This window comes from Uloborus diversus, chromosome 9 (assembly GCF_026930045.1).
Source record: "Uloborus diversus isolate 005 chromosome 9, Udiv.v.3.1, whole genome shotgun sequence".
Lineage (NCBI taxonomy): Eukaryota > Metazoa > Arthropoda > Arachnida > Araneae > Uloboridae > Uloborus > Uloborus diversus.
Window position 1 is genome coordinate 149,298,996 of NC_072739.1, and position 20,076 is coordinate 149,319,071.

The 20,076-nt window shown below is 32.2% G+C and overlaps 1 protein-coding gene across 1 annotated transcript in view; it reads right to left on the reverse strand.

The window, feature by feature from the left end:
* LOC129230557 (condensin complex subunit 1-like) overlaps positions 1-20,076 on the reverse strand; it is a 58,293-nt gene that overhangs the window by 20,329 nt on the left and 17,888 nt on the right. The window contains exons 10-16 of the mRNA XM_054864960.1: positions 19,549-19,630; positions 17,532-17,668; positions 16,595-16,733; positions 10,892-10,979; positions 9,489-9,662; positions 8,046-8,248; positions 1,878-1,983 (exon numbers count right to left, since the gene is read on the reverse strand). Of these exons, the coding sequence (XP_054720935.1) occupies positions 1,878-1,983; positions 8,046-8,248; positions 9,489-9,662; positions 10,892-10,979; positions 16,595-16,733; positions 17,532-17,668; positions 19,549-19,630 (929 nt within the window). The remainder of the gene's footprint in view (positions 1-1,877; positions 1,984-8,045; positions 8,249-9,488; positions 9,663-10,891; positions 10,980-16,594; positions 16,734-17,531; positions 17,669-19,548; positions 19,631-20,076) is intronic.

Genomic DNA, 20,076 nt, shown 5'->3' on the forward strand with positions numbered 1-20,076 from the left:
TGGCTATGTCATTTTAACCGTAAAACACTAACTGGAAAGCATAAATCACTGTATTATTACTAGGGGATAAATACATCTGTACATGGTGTTCAACAATGTACTAGCTTTTTAAGTTGTATACGTAATAACTTTAATGAGGATAAATGTAGAGGAAGAATGGAGGCACATACAGTCACTAACTGGCAATTAATTCCTCATTGAACAAGTTGAACTATTTTCACAGATTAGTAGTAGTGTGTAAGAACTGCATGTGTGTGTGTGTAGTTTATTCCTCAATAACTAACAATGTGACATCTATTACGTTTAATTTATCTCATTTTCTCATATTTTGTGCAATATATTAATACAAATGTAATGGTGGCAAAGGGTGCTGTTTTATGTTTAGGAGGCTTTAACTGGTAAAAACCTATTTAAATTGTCGTAAGTTTTGTAATTAAAAAAATATTCGTTTATAAATCAGAATCCTACTTCACAGAAATTCAGTTATCGCTGTCAAGTCTGGAACAAATTAACAGCGATAAACAAGGGTTGAGACTTTATTTTGTATAAAAATTTGATTGCAGGAAAAGTAGAGACAGTTGAAATTTCTGAATGTAACAATTCAATGTTTTTAAACTTATTTCTTCTTCCTCTACCATTTTTCATTTCATTCCTTTTCTTTATGGAAAGCTCATCTCTATTATGGTCTTCAGTCTTCACCCTTTTTATATATTTCGATTCTCTAAAAAATGTCACAGACTAATTTCACACTAAAAAAAATGAAAACACTAGCTATAGTCTCTGGTTGAAGCTATAAAAATTTTTGAAATAAAAAAAAAATCTACAACTTTAATCTTTGAAAAAAAAAAAAGCTTTAAAAGAGGCATAAGTGTATTTATCTTATAAATGATAATAAAATATTCATTGCAGCAGATGAAAATTTAAGAGGTTCAGAGAAAAACCAGAAACGTTTTACTGAACTTTTTTGGAAAACATAAGTTTTAAAAAGAAAGAAAATGAAAGAAAAGAAACACAGGTGTGAAATGGTTTTCTTTTACAATCATGATTGTTTTACAGTAGGTTTTTTTTTTTTTTTTTGCCAATGCTCTAACAACTAAAAATTCCTTTTTTCAGGGGAGTTTTGTTATTTTGATGAAAATTCAGGAGATACATACGAGGGAGGTTTTTAAAGTAAGTACTGTTTTGAAATAAAAAAGAACAACTACATATAGAGCAAAGAAATTTAATGCACAAAAATCTACCTGCCTTATGCTATTTTTCAACATTGCTACCGTGATTTTCCAAGCATTTGTCACAGCGTGGTACAGATGCTTGACATATTTGTAGTAAGTTGTCCCCTGTGTAGTCAACCATGGGGTAGCATGTTCTCAGCTCATCATTGATGTTGTGCCATCGACCACCAAAGGAAAGACTTTAGATGCCAAAACAAATTAAAATTGCTGCAAGCGAGGCCGAGGCAATCCGGAGAGTATTTAAAAATGTTCCAGCTAAAGCCACGTAAGAATCCTCACAGTTGACTACACAGGCAGCAACTTTCTACGAAAAGGTAAATAAAAACTTGAACTACGCTGTGATAAATACTTGGAAAATCATGGGAGCAATGTCGAAAAATAGCGTAAGGGTGGTAGATTTTTGTGCAATAAATTTTTTTGCTCTATCTGTACTTGTTCTTTTTCCATTTCGAAATGGGATGCTTACTTTAAAAACATCCCTCGTACTTTATTAGGGAGTTTGGGGAGAAGGCATCTATATTCGGGAGTCCAATAAACAACGGAGTAGTTTGCAGCTATGCATAAATAACAATATAATTTTAATGAGAGAAAGACCATAATTATTTCATGCTCCTTCAATTGCTAACGCTATTAGAGGCAACATACCATGTTTTGCTTCTTTTGCACACATCTCCAAAACTTGCTCGTAAGTAGTTTCTTCATCAACTGGAGGAGCATACTGATACTTTTGATTATTAGCTTGCCTTTTTTTCTGAGGGATAAAAAAAAAGGTTGGATCAGTTGGGGTAAAAGGGTAGCTGAAAAAGAGAATTTTTTTTAAAGACACTTGTGGTGATTTTTGAAATTAAACTACGAGTGGGTGAACACTAAACAGCATATGGAAGACATTTTGAAATATGTTCCCCATATTTCCAAACCCATGTGGAGGCAGTCATTGTTTGACATTGACACAGTGAAAAAAGTTGTTGCCAAAGGTTATTGGTCTTACCTTTTCTTCTCTAACAGATCTACAAAGTTATACTTTGCTTATATTACCTTCCCTGCCATTTTTGATGCTTAACTTAGATATTTCCATCCACATTATACATAATGTACCTGGAGTACAGTATGCAGGGGTCTGTCCAGGATTTTTCACAGGGTCCGTTTTTTGAGAAAAATCAAATAATTTTGTGAAAAATGAATTAATTTTGTAAAAAATCAAAAAATTTCGCAAAAAAAAAATTTTTTTTTTTTTGGTAAAACAAAATTTTAGAATTTAGAGATGGCACAAACTGCATCAATTAAACTTAAAGTTGAGTGTTTTCCTCTTCTACGTCGAGAAAATCATTCTGGATTTTTTTTCTGATCTTTGGCGGGGGGGGGGGGGGGGGGGGGGCATCGCTCTCTCAAGTATCAATATTTATCTACCATTCTACATTATGTTAAACTATACTAGATATATTTCTGTACAGTACTTAAAATAATTGTAACAAAAATATGAATAAATAAAATAAAATTCAGAATAGGGTTCAGCATTCAACTTTTTGACCCAAGACACTCTTGAAAAGCACAGAATTTCGTTTAAAACTTATAAATTCCGTGATTTTAACAAAAATAAAAAGATATTTCAATTGTTTACCTCTTAACAAAGCGTAATAATCATTAAAAATTCGAAAAATCGGATTCCCATAGCGGATGCAAAGAGATCGCAATTCTCAAAGTGAAGGCATCAAAACTATAAAAACGGCTTGTAAAAGAAATATTTTTGATAAAATTATTTTAAAATTGCATTTTAGAGTCCTATGATAAACATATCATTAATATCTGTGGACACAGTTGATCCAAAAAATAAAATAAAATAAACCATCTATTTAGCATTTTAATGTTTGACTCATAACAGAAAATGGAATTTTGCTTTAAAAACTTGAAATGAGAGTTCTAACAGAAATAAAGAGACTTTTCATTTATTTGAATCCTAATAAAGTGAAGTTAGCTTGAAAAAAGAACAAAATATGATTCTCATATCGGATGTTAAAAGATTGTATTTTTCAAAATGTAGACATCTAAAGAAAAAAAAAGGTAATTAAAAGAGTTTATTTAAAGTTAGTCATCCTTGTTAGCATCGAAAAATCAAAACCCATATAATTTTCTCCAAAAAATAACAATTAAACATCGCACCGCACCGTAAAAACGCAAATATTGACAAGCTGGCAAAATGATGAGAATATTTTCTAATCAAGTCATTATAAAGGTTCAACTCCAGACGCTAAGTGGTGATAATTTTGAAGTTGTAACACTATCTGAAGCGATCATATTTTTTCCTCACCCTTACTATCCCTTTGCAGTTCTAAGTTCATTTTGCAGATATATATTATTATTGTTTATTAAATCATGAGCCGAGAAAAGTGCTTACCAATGCCTTTTCAGAAAAGTTTACAAAAACACCGCTGCTAATTAGCTGTGATAAAACAAACAACCATTATATTTATTTGGCAGTAGCAATTATTTATCGCTTGCAGGAGCATCCCAAGAGCGCCGATTTTTTTTTCAAAATTAGCCGATTTTGTATAAGCTGATTGATTTTGTATAAGCTGATCGCTCTGATTTGACTTAAAAAAAGGTGCCAGAAATTATCGGTTTATACACAGAAATATGCGTTATTTTGCTTTCAGATTTGCTCTTTCAATAAACAATTTGACAGATCCGATCTTGTTTATCAGAATTTTGTGAAGGGTCCGTTTTGTTTGATCGGGATTTTGTGAAAGGTCCGTTTTGTTTGATCGGGATTTTGTGAAAGGTCCATTTTGGTTGATCGGATTTTTGTGAAGGGTCCGTTAACGGACTCAAATATGCTCTGGCCAGACCCCTGGTTTGTATGGTGCATTATTCTTTATATGTTATTTTAACGTTACATTTTGTACACTAAGCTGTTATTTGCTTTTACATAAATTTAGCTTATAATTATTTTTTAAACGCTTTTTCTTTTTAAATATTTTCGGATTTCATTTTAAGGAGTATTATTGCTATAGAACTTCAAGACTTTAAACTGATAATGTATACAAGTTACATCAACGTAATGGGAAGTAAGAAATCACTGTTTCCAACTACCTCCTAGTCTCTGGGACAAATAAAAGCAGGATCTCCTTGGCTGATAAGTAGTCAGGGAACCAAACTTTTCACATCTAGTCACTCTTATGAACTAGTCTCAGATACAATGATAAAAAGTTTATTGCTCAATTCATCTTGAAGGATACACTTGAGCTGTGCCAAAGAACTGCAGTTAGCAGCTGTTCAGTAACACTAATCTAAAAATTTATTTTCACCTTAAATATATAGTGTGTAAAAATAACACAAAGGCAAGGATGTCTTTTGCATGCTCATTAAAAAAATAAATTTTTTTTTTAAGAATAATTGTTTTATTGTTTTTTCTCTCATACTAAAGGATGTTTGAAAAGTCTTGCACTAATGAAAAAAAAATTATGTAAAAAAAACAAGCTATTTCCTATTTAACCATAATTCAATCCTTATCTCAAAAAGCTTTTTCTCCAACATAAATACACTTCTACATATGCACCTTTTATAGCTCTGAGAAGATTTCAACAATTTTTAACTTCGCTAAGCACTAATGCAGGCAAAATTTACCTTCTTGAGGGTGAGAATTCAATCATAACAGCCCTTATACAGATATAAGCCGTCATGTTAGAATTGACAATATGCGTTAAAACCAAAGGCTTGGGGCTTGACCCTAAAAACCACAATTATGGAGCCCCTGGGATTTTCTTTCATAGGTGCCATTTTCAGTTTTGGATGTTAGCACTACTTACATGCTTTTAGGTAACATTGTATCATTTAGGGAAAAGGTAATTGATGAGGTAAAAATTCAATATATATTGGGGTGTCCCAAAATATAGTGGCGGAAAAAAATTTGGGAAATCGAATACGCATACCCTCCATATTTTTTCCTTTTCACCTCAGAAACATCAGAAAAAAATTTCATTGGAATAAAATAACGGGAACCCGTGCCGACATGAGGTCAAAGTTGGACCTGTAAACCTGTACGGCGACTACAGTGGGAAGACTGCTAACTGTATAATTTCTTACTACATGCGACATCTATTTATTTGAATCATATATTTACAACAATATTACACTACAAGAAACATTACTGCACATATTTGTGTTTCAATGTTTGCATTTTTCAGTCAAGATAAATCTTCTGGTGCTCTTGAACGCAACGTAACACAAATTGTTTTAGCTCCTCATCAGCTGGTAGCAAACCATGAAAATCCTGCATCATTTTTACCGCTCTTTCAGCTACATCGTTTACTGCTCTAAGCATTGAGACCATCTTTTTTGCTTCAAGGAATAAAGTATTATTGACCCATAAAGAGGGACTCTCGTTAAGAAAACTATCATCAGTTTCTAAGTCTAGTGAACAATGACTGGCATTTTGCTGATATGAAATCATCAATTGTTTTCTCTGAAAAATAGTAAAGAACTGGTAACAAATGGACTGGTAATAAATGAATAATTAAACAACTAGCTGAAATCAATGTGCAAAACTTACCATATGATGAACCACAAAGATCTTACTTCGATGGAATGTATTTTTTCTCATGGGTCGAGAAGGCTTCTCTACATAAATTTGTCACCTTTTTTTATTTTGTTTCTTCTTCTACCTCATCATCAAAAAGAGCTAAGACGGCTATTTCGTCAGATAAATACCATAAATGCTGGATGAATTTTTGTGGAGCAGCTTTTGAGATAGTAAGGTAGACATTTTCGTACGCTTTCAAAGATTTCAAAAAGCACAAATCTTTGTTGAGTGCTTTGACTTCCAAAATGCATTGAAGCCATGGTTTCACATATAGAGTCACTACAAACAAGCCGACATCTGAACAATGCTTCATTTTCCTTCGTATCTAATTTTAGTTGTGAGCTAAATAGTAATAGTTTTAGGGAGTAAATTGCTCGAGTCATTCATCGAGCTTAATGCATGGCTCCCGGTGGTCTTATTTTAAATTTATTTTCTGTATCTTTACCTAAAAATGTGATAGACAGTTCTATCAACTCTCGATAGCCATCCTTGACCATTACATTTGTAAGTTTAGCACGGTAAAAGACAAGTAAATTTTCAAGTTCGGGTACAGTTCAAAACAACTCCGCAGCTCCTCTATAGCAGTGTATTTTAGTGGGATCGATGTTTTCCCAAGACTCTGAGATTTTTGAAGAGTGGAATATCAGGGCTTGTTGTGACTTGCTTAATTTTCGCTTCGAATACTGCCTTTAATACCAGTTTATATATATTTTGGCGCCAAGCAAAGGAAAGCATTTCTCTGTCAAAGTTTTGCTCAAGAAGGGCGCAAGTACCATTTTAATGACCTGTATTGTAAGTTGTAGTATCACAATAGAGAATTTGAACTTTCTCTTCGAGATTCTAATCTAAAACTGTCTTCCAAACAGCCTGTGCCTGTTCTTTTCCTGTATAATTATCCAGCTTAGGCACAGCAATAAGTTGTTCCTTACATCTATATAAAATATCTATAGGTTAGCGATCTTCTGATTTTTCAGCACTCAAAGCTTTTATTCTTTCCTCACACTATTTCTGCTCGTCATCGGTTCGAATTCTTTGAATTGAAAAGATTTACTTATCGGAAATTTGTCATTGTTACACCCAAGTACGTCAATAGTAGCTTCAAGAATAAGCACGGAATCTCATATACTTAACTGACACCTGTCCAATGCAGCAACTATTTTTGGAGCAATAGAATTGCTCCTCATTACATATTTACTTATTCAAGGTTCTCATTTACTTGTTCCAGGTTCCGGTATACTTGCTCCAGGTTTCGATATACTTGCTCCAGGTTCTGGTATACTTGTTTCAATAGCAAGAAAATCCTATCTTCCTCCATTTTGATTAACTGAAGTGTATCAGCATGTACAATATCAAATAAATTGTTTAAATTACTCACAAATTTTAGTTGGCGCTGCCTGAATACTTCTTGCTGTTTCTTTATATTTTTTTTGTCAGTCTTTCCAAATTTGATACAGGTTTTTAAGTTTATTCACACGATTTGGTGGAAATGCGTGCCTCCTAAAAGATGATTCTTTCCTGAATAGCGAGATTTGCACTTTCACTAATGGTTAAATTTACTTCTCGAATGTATAAAACAAAACAGACAGAAGTTGTTCGTTGGAGGGAAGTTTTGAGCCCGTAATTTGATGTTTTACGACTCCTATCAAAAATCTCTCTTTTTTTTTTTATCGAGCTACGCATTTCCACTGCCATGTTTTGCTCACTATGGAAGAACTATACTGCGCTCACTGATCAAAGTGTATTCGTACTGACCCGTTTAGTGTTTTGCACATTGCTACGAACCACGGATAAGCCCTCAACATCTGTTCTGTTTTGATTTGTTTTCTGTGCACCCATTTACAGCTGCTTTGAGCTTCGCAAAGTATCGCGTCGCCTGCGTTCACTTGATTAGGAATACACGTGCTATTTACATGTTTAGGCGCAAGTCGGCACGGGTTACCGTGCTTCAAATTGCATGAAAATTTTTTTTGCAACGGTTTTGATATGAAAGGAAAAAAATAAGAGGGTATGCGTTAAAAAATAACGACTTTCATTTTTTTGGGACACCCTAATATATATATATATATATATATATATATATATATATATATATATATATATATATATATATCTTAAAATATCTTTTTTTACATACATTTTCTTTATCCAGACAAGGCTTTATAAACACCTGGCATATTCAATTAGCAAACTAACATAACAAGGATAATTGATTTAATAGAAAGAAAGTAATTACTTACTGCTGATTTTGGACTACTACTTAAGATGGTCCTATGGAGTGATGATAAATTCTTGTTAACAATTGACTTCCTCCGTCGTTTCTCTTTTAATATCTCTTGACGTCTCAAATGAGCAAAATAGTCTACTTTGAGGTAAAATGTATAATGTAAAGCCACATCTCCACAAAAAGAAAGAAAGCGTGTCAGTAGCAGAGGAGAAATCACTATTTTATCTAAAACAATAAAAGTTTCAAGGTTACAGAATATTTTAAATCATTATTAATAATAATAAAAACATATCAATTAACTCACTAAAAAAAAACTGAGGTGGATTTTTTCACACGCACACACACACACACACACACAAAAAGTGAATGTTTCAAAACCTGTTAAAACTGTATTTATTTATGTAAACCAACAAAATTGATTTAAAACAAATACTAAACATATACCATCCATAAAATATTACACATCATATATATCATGGGAGTAAAACTTTCAAATATATTTAGATACTGCTCAACATGGTCTACAGAATAAAAAAGAACACACTTCAGTTCCCCCCCCCCCTGATCAAATTACATGCAATGTTTAAGACACCATGAATAACTGTAAGCTTTAAGTATAGAAAAAACATGAGTAAACATAATTAGAAATCTCTTTTACTTTTGAAAGATGAAATAAAACAAATAATGGTACTGTGTTAGATAAACACTTACTTTTTTACTTTTGAAAGAAAGAATGAGCACATTTTCTAATTTTTCTATTTTAATACAATGGAAGATCATTTATTCAAACATGCTTAAAACAAATTATTGCTAAAACATTTGCAATTCCTGTCCTGTTATATTTAAAAATCACACTAATCATTGTTATTAAGATAAAGCAAACTACGGTTAAGACAATTCACTTTTACAAGTCCCTTTGAGCTGATTTTAACAAGGTTTAAATGTATCTTATAATATTTACTTACTCATTATAATTTATCCATTTAGTGAAAGCATACATTCACTTCATTATTAAAAGCTGAAACTTATTTTTAACAAACATATTTATTGAAAATTTCAAAAGTGAAAGCATTTTTCAAAAAGAAAACACTTCAGGAATTACAGAATAGGAACATCTCTATAAGAAAAATATACATTGTAAATGTTATAAATAAATATATTAGAAAGTTAGAACATTCAAATTAGTTAAAATTTCCTTCCATATCAATTTTAGGAGCTTCAAAATGAAATGTATTTCTATTACGAAGATTTTAATTTCTAAACTATGTATGTAAGTCCTGAAAAAAATTAGTCACATATGGAGGAAAAAAACATGAAAGTTGAACTTTAATTGTTATATGCATTGCGTGAGGTTAAAAAATTAATATATTAGAATGCACTTATGATTATAAAATTGCATTTAGTTTAAAAACAATCATCCTTTGCCATTTTATAATAATAATGCTTATAATGGAACCAAAAGGAATAGGAATACCTTCTTGGTCATTTTCCGGTCCTTTATACAATATATTAACTAATTCCACGCCAATTTCAGCACATAAAAATGTGGGCTCTGTTACAAGAGAATACAGACAAGCAACAGCCTCATTGGCCATAGGTGTCCACTGATCATCTTCGAAATTGGTAAAACCTATGTAATAAAAATTCAGTAATTAAATTTCAAAGTAGAAATCTGTAGGGAAAAAAGTTTTAAGAATAATTTTGTACAGTAGGGTTTCATAACAGTTTTATAACAACACAGTAGTTACGTTTGCTCTTGAAAATCACGTGCTTATGCAATCAAAGCAGCACAGTATTTCAAAAATTTTAATCCAAAGACAAGAGATAAATAATAATTTTTAAAAAGTTTTTAAACATTCTGAAATAAACAAATAAATAAATAAAATAAAATATACATCTATATATCTTCTAATAATATAACTTTCAAAAGCTTACTTTTCTCCTTTAATTATTTCATTTACTGAACAATAAAATGTTTTTAACTAAAAAAAATTACCTAAAAAAGATTTTGATATAAGGTATTAACAAAGAACTTAAAATGATAGCAATAATTAAATCAATTTCAAAAGGGCATGAAAAAAAAGTGTTTTGATAAATAATTACAAATCTAAATTTGGTGCAATAGATGCAAATATTGGGTCGGGGGGGGGGGGGGGGTACAAGTTTAATTTATAAGCATAAATATGGCATCTGAGACAAATTTTCTGAAGCATAATTCCCTAAGATGCAGATTTATCTTTGATCCCTGAAAAGGGGGAGCATGACCTTTCTCCCTCTGGGTCAGCAACTGGGGTGTAAATGGGTTTGATTGTATTCAGTGCCGAATTTAACTCCATGCCGCCTCTGGGCAGATTTGAAATTTCCCCCTAAAAGAAGCAAAATTTCCTTGACCCAAAAAATTGGTCCCGAAATGTAAACCATCAAGCTTATGAAGAAATGACAACGTTTCTTATTCAGCGGCACCCCGATGGGAACCAGAACTGAATAAACTTTAGTATAGCACTAAAAATCTTAGTCAAACTCCAACCTTGTTGCAACTACTGGTCAAGTGCAACAACACTTTCTGCAATCGACACACGCTCTTTGTCATCACACTTAAAGTTTTACGCTAATCTATTATGATGGAAAAACATTTCATATTCATAAGATGGTGAAAGTAATCTTTATTAATTACAAGAAAAGATTGTCTATGTAGAAGATAAAAGAGTGCTAATATTTCACTTTCAAGAATAAAAAAATCACTTAAAAAATGTGTGGTTAAAGCAAAATTTGCCACCCTAGGCAGCTGCCTACTGGGAAATTGGGCCCTGATTGTATTATACATTTAAACACAGTCTACAAAATATTTGATATGAATACCTTTTATCAGTAGACACTTGATTCTTTTCACAATTTCATGATCCAAAGGCAACAGAACTTCATCGTTATTTCCAGTAGCACAGTCAAACTATTTGGGCAAAGTTAAGACAATGAAAAATGAGAAAAAAGAATGAAAGCATAATACTTCACTACAAACTTTTTACTTATTACGAATTAAAGAAATTTTCAGTGAAAAATTTATATGGACACTAGATTTTTTCTATAAAGTATAAAGAGCTGGTTAAAAATCGTGTATATCCTCAGAGGTCTAATAATAAAGGTACAAGTGGTTGTTATCAGGGTTTAATTTGTATAGGGACTCACATGAGCAGAGCTGCTGCTCTTTCTCATTTCATACAAAATTTTTACGTTTTTAGGTATAATTCAGGATAGTTACGCATAAAAATAAGCTGTAGGTCCTTCATAAATAAATGCTAAAACATCCAAGTAGTTTTGGATTGTTTCATATCATATCTTTGTACTTTTGCTTTTAAGATCTCTACTGCAAGAAGAATGAATTAGACCAATATGAAAATAATTTCTTTTCTTAAAGACATAATTTTTTTCTTTAACTTTATGTAAAGAAGATATAGAAAGCTATTCTGACAAATACCTTCCCTAAGCTGTTAATTTGCCAACTGACTTGATGAATTTGTGGTTTCAGCTAAAGGTATATGATTAACATTGGTTACAAAATGCAAATCATTTTTTAGGAACAAATCTTAATAAGGTAGTCAGGTCTTGATTACCGCAGAGGGTCAAGTAGACCTTTGCAAGGGGCCCCTAATGTTTGAAATACGTATGCATAGCATTCAAGAATCATGTATTTTGAAGAAAATAATATACAACCAATGAATTATTAATTGGAAAAAAAGTCTCTTTTGATACTTTATTGGTATTTCTCTCCTTAGCTGGTTTTATGTGAGTAAGAACACTTCATTTCTTGAATTTCACTCAATGTTAAGTATAGTTACTAGGTTTTCTTTTTCATAAATTAATTGACTAATGAAGCTAAAAAAACTGAAAAAAGAATTGCTGGGTTGACCAATTTTTTCTTTTGAATATTTATGTGGGAGGGGAGGGGCAATATATCGTGTTCACTATTTGATTGAGCTATAAAAGTATTAAGTTATAAAATGAAGTTAAAAAAAAGCAGTGGTGGTACTAGGCATGGGAAAACGGTGCAACTGCACAGGGCTCTGCGGCACTATATACAAGGGCCCAACAAGAGCTACACTACGGAAAAGTTAAACATGATTTGGCATTGACTAAAGTGATAGAATAGAGGAGGGGCCCCGTAATTATTGTGGGCCTTGGGCCTTACTTTTAGTTAGTTGGGCTCTGCGTGTAAGAGGATTACTTTCGATTCCAGAACTTCAGATCAGAGAACTCAGTGACTTCGCTAACAACCAGTTTGCTCTAAACAAATGTCAATTTTTAAGGTTCGGGAATGTTGCAAACAGTTTTCTTAATTGAGTTTTTATATAAAGTTTCAACAAAACAGCAGTTTTCTTCTTAACCTCTTGCTTTTTAAATTTCAATAAAGATTGCTTGTAAAAGGAGGTTTCATTCAATAATTTACACTATTTCTGTTGTATGTAATAGAAAAAGCTTAAATTTCCATCAAGAAATATCAATAAATAACAAATGCAGATAACCAGAAAAGCAACTTAAGGCAATTAATATTTTGATATTTTGTGTTTACCAATGTAAAAGCTGCTCGTATATTTGCTGCATTATCACTAATTTACCAAAAAAAATTTACGGTCATGGTCTTTCATAACCTTTTCAATTTATTCTGCCTCATGCTTCCATTTTCCTTGAATATGAAAGAGAGACATTTTGAAATCATGAAATTTATGATTGAATCACTTCTTGTATTCCTCCAACTATTTCATTGCAAATTAAGGTTCCTTCATGCACAATTCAATTTGAAATTATTTTATCAAATTTTTAAATAAAATTTCGTTTAAGCCAGTGCTTCTCAACCTTTTTGACTTTAAGGCACATTTGATAGTTGGTTCGATCCTAGCGGCACACTGAACCAGATTTCATATGTCAGTATGGACCCCAAAGCAGAATACTTGATGATGTTCTACAACGTAAAATCATTTGTCCAAAAGTGTTCTGCAAGTACTTCAAGCGTTGTATACACAAGCAAACAATGTGAGTTTTTCTACAAATAGGGAGTCCTAAATCAAAATCGTTTCATACAGGAGTTTTTTTTTTTTTCTTTTCTTTTTTCTTAAAGCTTCACTATTGCAATGAATTTCTGTGGCACCTCAACTGATTGAGATTCTCCAAAAATATTTTATACGCTTTCTAAAAAGCATAGAAAAGCAAAGATACAAAATTTAATAAAAATCCAAACTTAGGTGTCAAACTACTTTTTTTTTGCTAATTTTACATGGCATGAAGGAGCAAATAAAATGTAGTTAATAGATAAATAAATTACTAAAATAATAAATAAAATGAGTAGAGCTACAGCAGCGTATAACAAAACACTTCAAAACTTTCTAAACAACTGAAATGTTTTCAGGATGCAAAAGGATTGAAATCTCAAACAAGACACGCAATTTTTGGCGATAGACATATTTCAATGTTGGCATGTTTCCAAAACATACATGTATGGAGGAAATTGCAGTGGATGAAAATCAATTTGGAAAAATAAGGAAAAGGGGAACCAAAAACGATAGAAAAATCAGAATCTTTTCAGATTTAGAATATGAAATTTCTGCAGAAAATGCCGAGTTGCTACACATATCTTCAAACCCAAGATTGAATTTTGCACAAATTCTGCAGATTTCTCCAAGTTTAAAGTAAATCTAAAGTTCCTGCAGATGGCTTGTCGAATTCAATGCTTTTCGCGAGCTATCTGCTGAATTATCGTAATTTCTGAGAATTTTAGATTTTCTTCTAATTTAAAGAAATCCATAGAATTTGTGCAAAATTCTGTCTTGAGTTGGAAGATATTTGCAGAAAATAAGCAGTTTCTGCAGAAATTTCACAAAAATCTGTAGAGTTTCTGCAGAAAATTTCTCAGAGTTTCGCTCTCACATTTGAACAGAATTGTTCTGCAGCTCATGCATCTGTTCTGCGAAGTACGTCGAAAATTTAGTAATATTCGGCTTTGGGGAGTATGGACAATACTTTTTCTTTCACTTGTCAAATCAAGGAAGAGGAAAAAATCCAGCCGAAATTGAGAAAAAGTTTATCATGAATTTTAGTGCTTATTACTGTCAGCAAAGTCCCAAACTTTTACTTAAAACGATTGAGACAGTTGTGCCTGTCTTGAAGGACAGTGGTGCTTTTTATTCACCTTTATATATAGGAAAAATACACTAAAACTGATTTTGTGCTTGAGAAAACTCTGGTGGGGAAAATGCCTTCGAAATCCAGTCATGGAACCGGTTCATTGACAGCAACCTTCCCCTATTACAAATTCCAAAACCAGCTGGAGTAGCCTGAATGCAATGTTGAAGCACTTTTGTAAGCATTAGTAATGCACTCAAAACCTTTACAGGGGTGTGCTTAGAGTTTTAGCGGTCCTGTGTGAAATTTGTTTTAATAGTCACTAAGTAATATTCTTTTTTAAATATTTATTCTCTCCTAAAACATAACCCGCTGCACTGTGTCACCCAGCTGTATAAGTTAGTTCGAGATTTTTATAAGTAATTACAAAATATTAATGTGAAAAAATATGAAACAAAATATGGTGGCAAAGAAAGTTTTCGGAATCCGAAAAAGATGTAATTGATGAAATAAAGACTGGTATCTAAAATAAGTTGCGTTATTTTCAGCTTGGGGGGAGGGGGTATGAAATACGAAAATGAAATCTAACTTCAGAACAACGTTCGGAAATAGAAAAGTTTTGACCTTTTTCTGCCTTTTACTTACTTTTACTACTAGCAAATATAGAAGAGTCATTCCATGTCAAGTGACCTAGGAGTCCCGGCTCGACCATCTCTGATTCGGATGAAATTTTATAGAGGTGTAGAGTTGCCTTTGCAACCTATGCGAATTTTCAGCTTCCTAGATCCAAACCCTGAGGATGTAGGATCTCCAAAAATTGTGATACAAAACGGCGGATCAGCTTTTTGTGCCAAATTGAAAAGTTTAGATTAAGTTTACAGAAAATTTTATCACACAGAAAGCCTGAAATCTTAGGTGCAATTGGTTGTTTTTTATAGCACGTGTGTAAACGTGTGTAAAAGCGCGGCGGGGAAATTTTTTCCTAGATTTTAGGTTGTCATAAAATTTGAACAAAAATAATTCAAAGGCTCGTACTTCGTGATTACATTGTAAAAGTACTTGTTTTTAAAGGGTTACAGTTTCAGAGCTTAAATATCTATTTTCTAAAAGAAATTGTTATCCTAAGTGGCTATCAAAACCGTTCAAGTAAAAAATAGCCTATTTTCAAAGCGTCCAAATTTGTCACCTCGCATCTTCTTTTCATTACCATTAGAAAGAACAGATTTTTTCCTTTCAAAATAGTTTTTCTTTGATGGTGGTTTTTCGAATAAGGATAGAAAAATGAGTTTGAAATTTTGTCTATCGTAATGAATCACCATGTTTAAGCTCAGATTACGGGTAAATTTATCTTACTGGAATCCTGAAATTTTAGGAACTCAAAGTACTTTTGGTTGTCAAAACTCTAGTATTTTTATGAATTTGAGTTCATTAACTTTGGTGTAGCACGCATGCAAAGTCGTAAGAAAAACGCAGTGGAGAAACTTTTCCCTTGCTTTGGAATGCCATAAATTCTGAACAAAAATGATTCAAAAGCTTTTACTTTGTAATTCTATTGTCAGTATACATCCTTTTAATGGGTTATAGTTGCAGAGCATAAATACTGATTTTCTAAAAGATATTGGCATCCAAAGTGGCTGTCAGAATCGTTCACGTGAAAAATAGCCTAATTTTAATGTGCTATAGCACAAGTTTGTCACATTGCATCTTCTCTTTGTTGGTACCATTAGAAAGAAGATATTTTTTCTTTATCCTATTATATATTATTATTATTAGATATATTATTATTAGAAAAATAGAAGATCCTATACGAACGGCACAATTTTGCTTATCAAACGATAATTGCTAATTAGAATCCGACTTTGTAGTGCTTTACAATTGTTGTATGGAATTCAAGAAGATTAATTCAAGTAATAAAAGGAGTCCTTCCTAAAAAGCACAACTTTTTCTATTTGACATAAAAATTTAATTTTTAGAAAAATAAGTCAATCCCACAGGATCTCGGAATCCTGCGGGATTGGCTCCTTACAATCCTGAAATCCTGCGGGACTAATTTCGGCGCGGGATTGAAAACCCTAGTTTAAACACAAACACTGTGACAGGAGATTTTTATATGTTAGATGTATAAATTTTACCTATTTAGACAAAAATTTACCACCCTTCACCTTTTAATTTTTTTTCGCACTATAACCAGTTTTTGGGTATTCACCCAAGGTCTTGAGTAAATACCTGGATAAATACCCCAAAAATATTTACCTACCCTCTGGCTATTCACATGATTCACATCGCTATGTTCCAAAAATGATTTTCCTCTCACACAATTGATTTACAAATAATATAGATACTTTACAATATGCGAGCTTAAAAAATATATAAAACAAAACAACAATTTAAGCAGAAAAAACTTATATTTGCTCAAAATATGTTGTAAAAAAAACAATAAAAATATATTACCTTGCCTCGTACATTTTGATTGATTTTACAGAGAGTTTTAAAAGTGTATCTTGCTAATTGGAAATTTTCTTCAGCATTTTTTCCTAATCCCAACTTTATAAGTTCATCAAAATGATTAGTGACAACAGCAGAATCTACTCTATAAGTAAAAAACAATGTATCAACTTCTTAAAGTATATACTGGTAATAGTATGTATTACAAAATGGTACTCAGAAGTCTAAAATAAATATTATCAGATATAAATCTATATCAATATTTTAACCAATGGCACATATGAGGCAGTGAGAAGCAAAGGGATGCAAGTGGACTACTACTAAGTTTTGAGTAAAACACATTTAAAGATAACATCCTAGGTAGGCTTTCACTGAATTTTTTTTCTAAATCATGCTGTATAGCAGCAACTACCAGGGCTACTAGTACCATCTCTTGCCCCAAGACAGAGGAGAGGTTCACACATACCATTTGTACTGGTTATCTCCAAAATTTTAATTTTGCCACTTGCATCCCTTTGCTTCTCACTACCTCATATGTGAATTGTACTGCATACAGCTGTTTCAAAGCTACTAGGAGTACTAGCTTCCTAAGCACAGCATTTTAAATATGGAAAAAAAGGGGATCCATTGTTTTATTTACGACACTTTGACACAAATTACTATTTAACTATTTCATTCTAAAAAAAGAAAAAAAGTCATTTTTTTTTTAAAGTTTAAATATTTCAGGGAGATTTTTTCCTATTAAACTACATGTAATTAGATTGTTTTTTCCCCTTAATATATTTAATAAATTTTGTGGAACATTTTATCAATTAATTCAAACTCGGAATCAATAGGTTTGAAAAATAGAAATGGAAAAAAAAAGTGCATAAAACTCTTTTATAGAAAATATATGAAATCATTACAGAAAAAGAGAAAACAAAAATACATAAAATGAACTTACTCCGCTAACATACCAAGTAGCAGTATTGTTATAATCTTTTCTTCTTCAGTAACAGGTGATTTAGAATTTGTAAGGTTTGACCACAAAATTTTGGGAACTGAAGAGGGAATTTCTCCCATCTTTCCAAAATGTTTCATCTGTCAAAAGGGTGCATAAAAAGTCAAGAGGGAGGAGGAACAAAAGAAATAAAGAAGCACAATACAAAATTCACATATCTTTTTTTGTTATCAAAAGAAATGTTGCTACATTATTACCTATCTGATGCCAGCAGAGCTTTCACTCCTTTTCGTCAAGATGATTTTTTAAGCACTCAAAAAGCGCAAGTAACTCTTTATAAAAGAGGTGCCAATCTTCGACCCATGGGCCATATGTGGCCAGCGCAGCTGACCTATTGTTTATTTCAATGTTACAAATCAAAAAGCACTTTTAAGAATAATTTGAAACAACCGCAGAACCATTCTTGATAATTCGTTAGCAGAAAACTCCAAGTCCCACGTAATCCCTTCTCTCCTTCACTGCTCCTGAACTTTCTCTTCGTACTACTTAGGCTTCCTAGATGTAGATAATTAGTCACAATGATACATACTTGGAACCAAATATTCAGAAATTGGTTTCTGAAGAGCAGCTGCAAATTTTGCACCAGTAAAATAAGTATCAATTAACGACAACAATTCCTACTTTGTAATTTTATTTCCTCTAATTCACATTTTCCAATCATATCATCTAAAAGTTAAATTAAAAATAAAAAAAAAGTCCCGTTCATAGGGGGCTAGTGCACTGAAAAAGTGGGGGGTCAAAAAAAGTGTGTGTGTGTGAGGGGGGCATGCCCCCTGAAAATATTTTTTTGGAAGGGGAGGGGGCACAGAATTGGAATTCATTCCAGACTATTAACATTACTGCTTCTATGACCTCCAAAATATCAAGAAGTATGGCCTCAAAAATCGGGACAGATGGCCTCCATATATTTTACCTTTCCAATTCAAAGTTCCATTTTTATGAAATAAGACAAGAAAAGTCCATTTATTTTGAATTTTTAGTTTTTACTTTCATGAAATGTACCAATCCACCCAATAAAAAACCATTTTTCAACTAATCATTGATTTTTAACTCTGAAAAGTGAGGGGGCAGTCCCCCCCTTGCCTCCCCCGTATGAGCCACCTATGGTCCCATCCTGCGAGATTCATCTCAATTTATTAAGTGCGGACTTCAGGTAAAACAAGGTTATGCACTATAATTTTATAATGGCTTAAATAAAACATTACACAATCCATTCTGGTAAGGAAAAAATATCCAGTACATCTAAGTCTGGTTACGAGATGTCCTACGGTTCCAAAAAAGTAAAACTTGTCTGACCCAAAAGGGGGATATCTATACACATCAATCATCATTACATAATCAACATTTGCCGAACAAGATATTTTCATCCAAACATTTTCTAGTTTCATACAAAACATTACTATTATTTCACTTTAAATTCATTGGAAATACAAAGCTTATTCAGAAAGTAAGGAACATTTGGATATTGAAAAAAAAAAAAAAAAAAAGAATAGCTATTAGCTAATGCTACATAACTTCATACCTTTTTGTGACTAATAAAATCAAAACTGTATACATTCAAAGGATAAATGAGTCAATAAAATTTAAATGGAGTTGTCACACTCTTTCAATTGATAGCATTGAAAATATGAAAAGGTACCGCCGTCCCCTATTTGTGACTGTGAGAAGCAAAACATAAATATTAAATGCCATTTATTTTCATACAAAAAAAAAACAAACATTAAACATAATTTTTCATAGTTTCATGTATAAATCGTGCACTTCGCAATTTTGTATCAAAATGCAACCAGATACTGCAAACTGCCACAAACTTATTTGCCCCCCCCCCCCAAAAAAAAATCTGAACAGCTTTTTGAACTTGCCGTCTATTTTCTGACCTTGTAGCAACTTGAATAAGCATTTATTGAACTATTAACTCTAGATGTTAGGGCTAATAAAAAGCTTGATGAATATTACTTACAAATTCTTGAACATTAAGAGCATCTTCAGTAGTGGCATTCAATAGAAGTTTGATAAGATTTTTAGCAACAACTGAAGGCTCTCTAAAAATAAATTGCAAATGTTACTTGAAAAACTACATGCTTAAAAAATCACACTATAATGAAATCATGAATGACTTATAAAATCATATTTTTTAAAATTAAAAAATAACACTGGCAAATATGAGTTTTGATGACACTTCAGAGTCACACAACAGGGGCACAATAATTTTGCATAGCTTGCATCAATTTGCTGAACAAAATAAATTTTTAACCCCAAGTTCCAAACTCGATTTAGTTTAAATGTTTGGCTGGTCGTAATCAGCGATCATTTGATGGGTCTGCATATGTTTTAAGGTGTTTTAATGCAGGAAGCACATATTTGGAGTTCATGGAACGTCATTTGCCTGGCTTACTGGATGCCATTCCTGATTCGGAGAGAGTGGAAATCATTTTTCAACACGGTGGTAACTCTGTTCATTTTCAAATTTCGTTCAGAATTTTCTAAC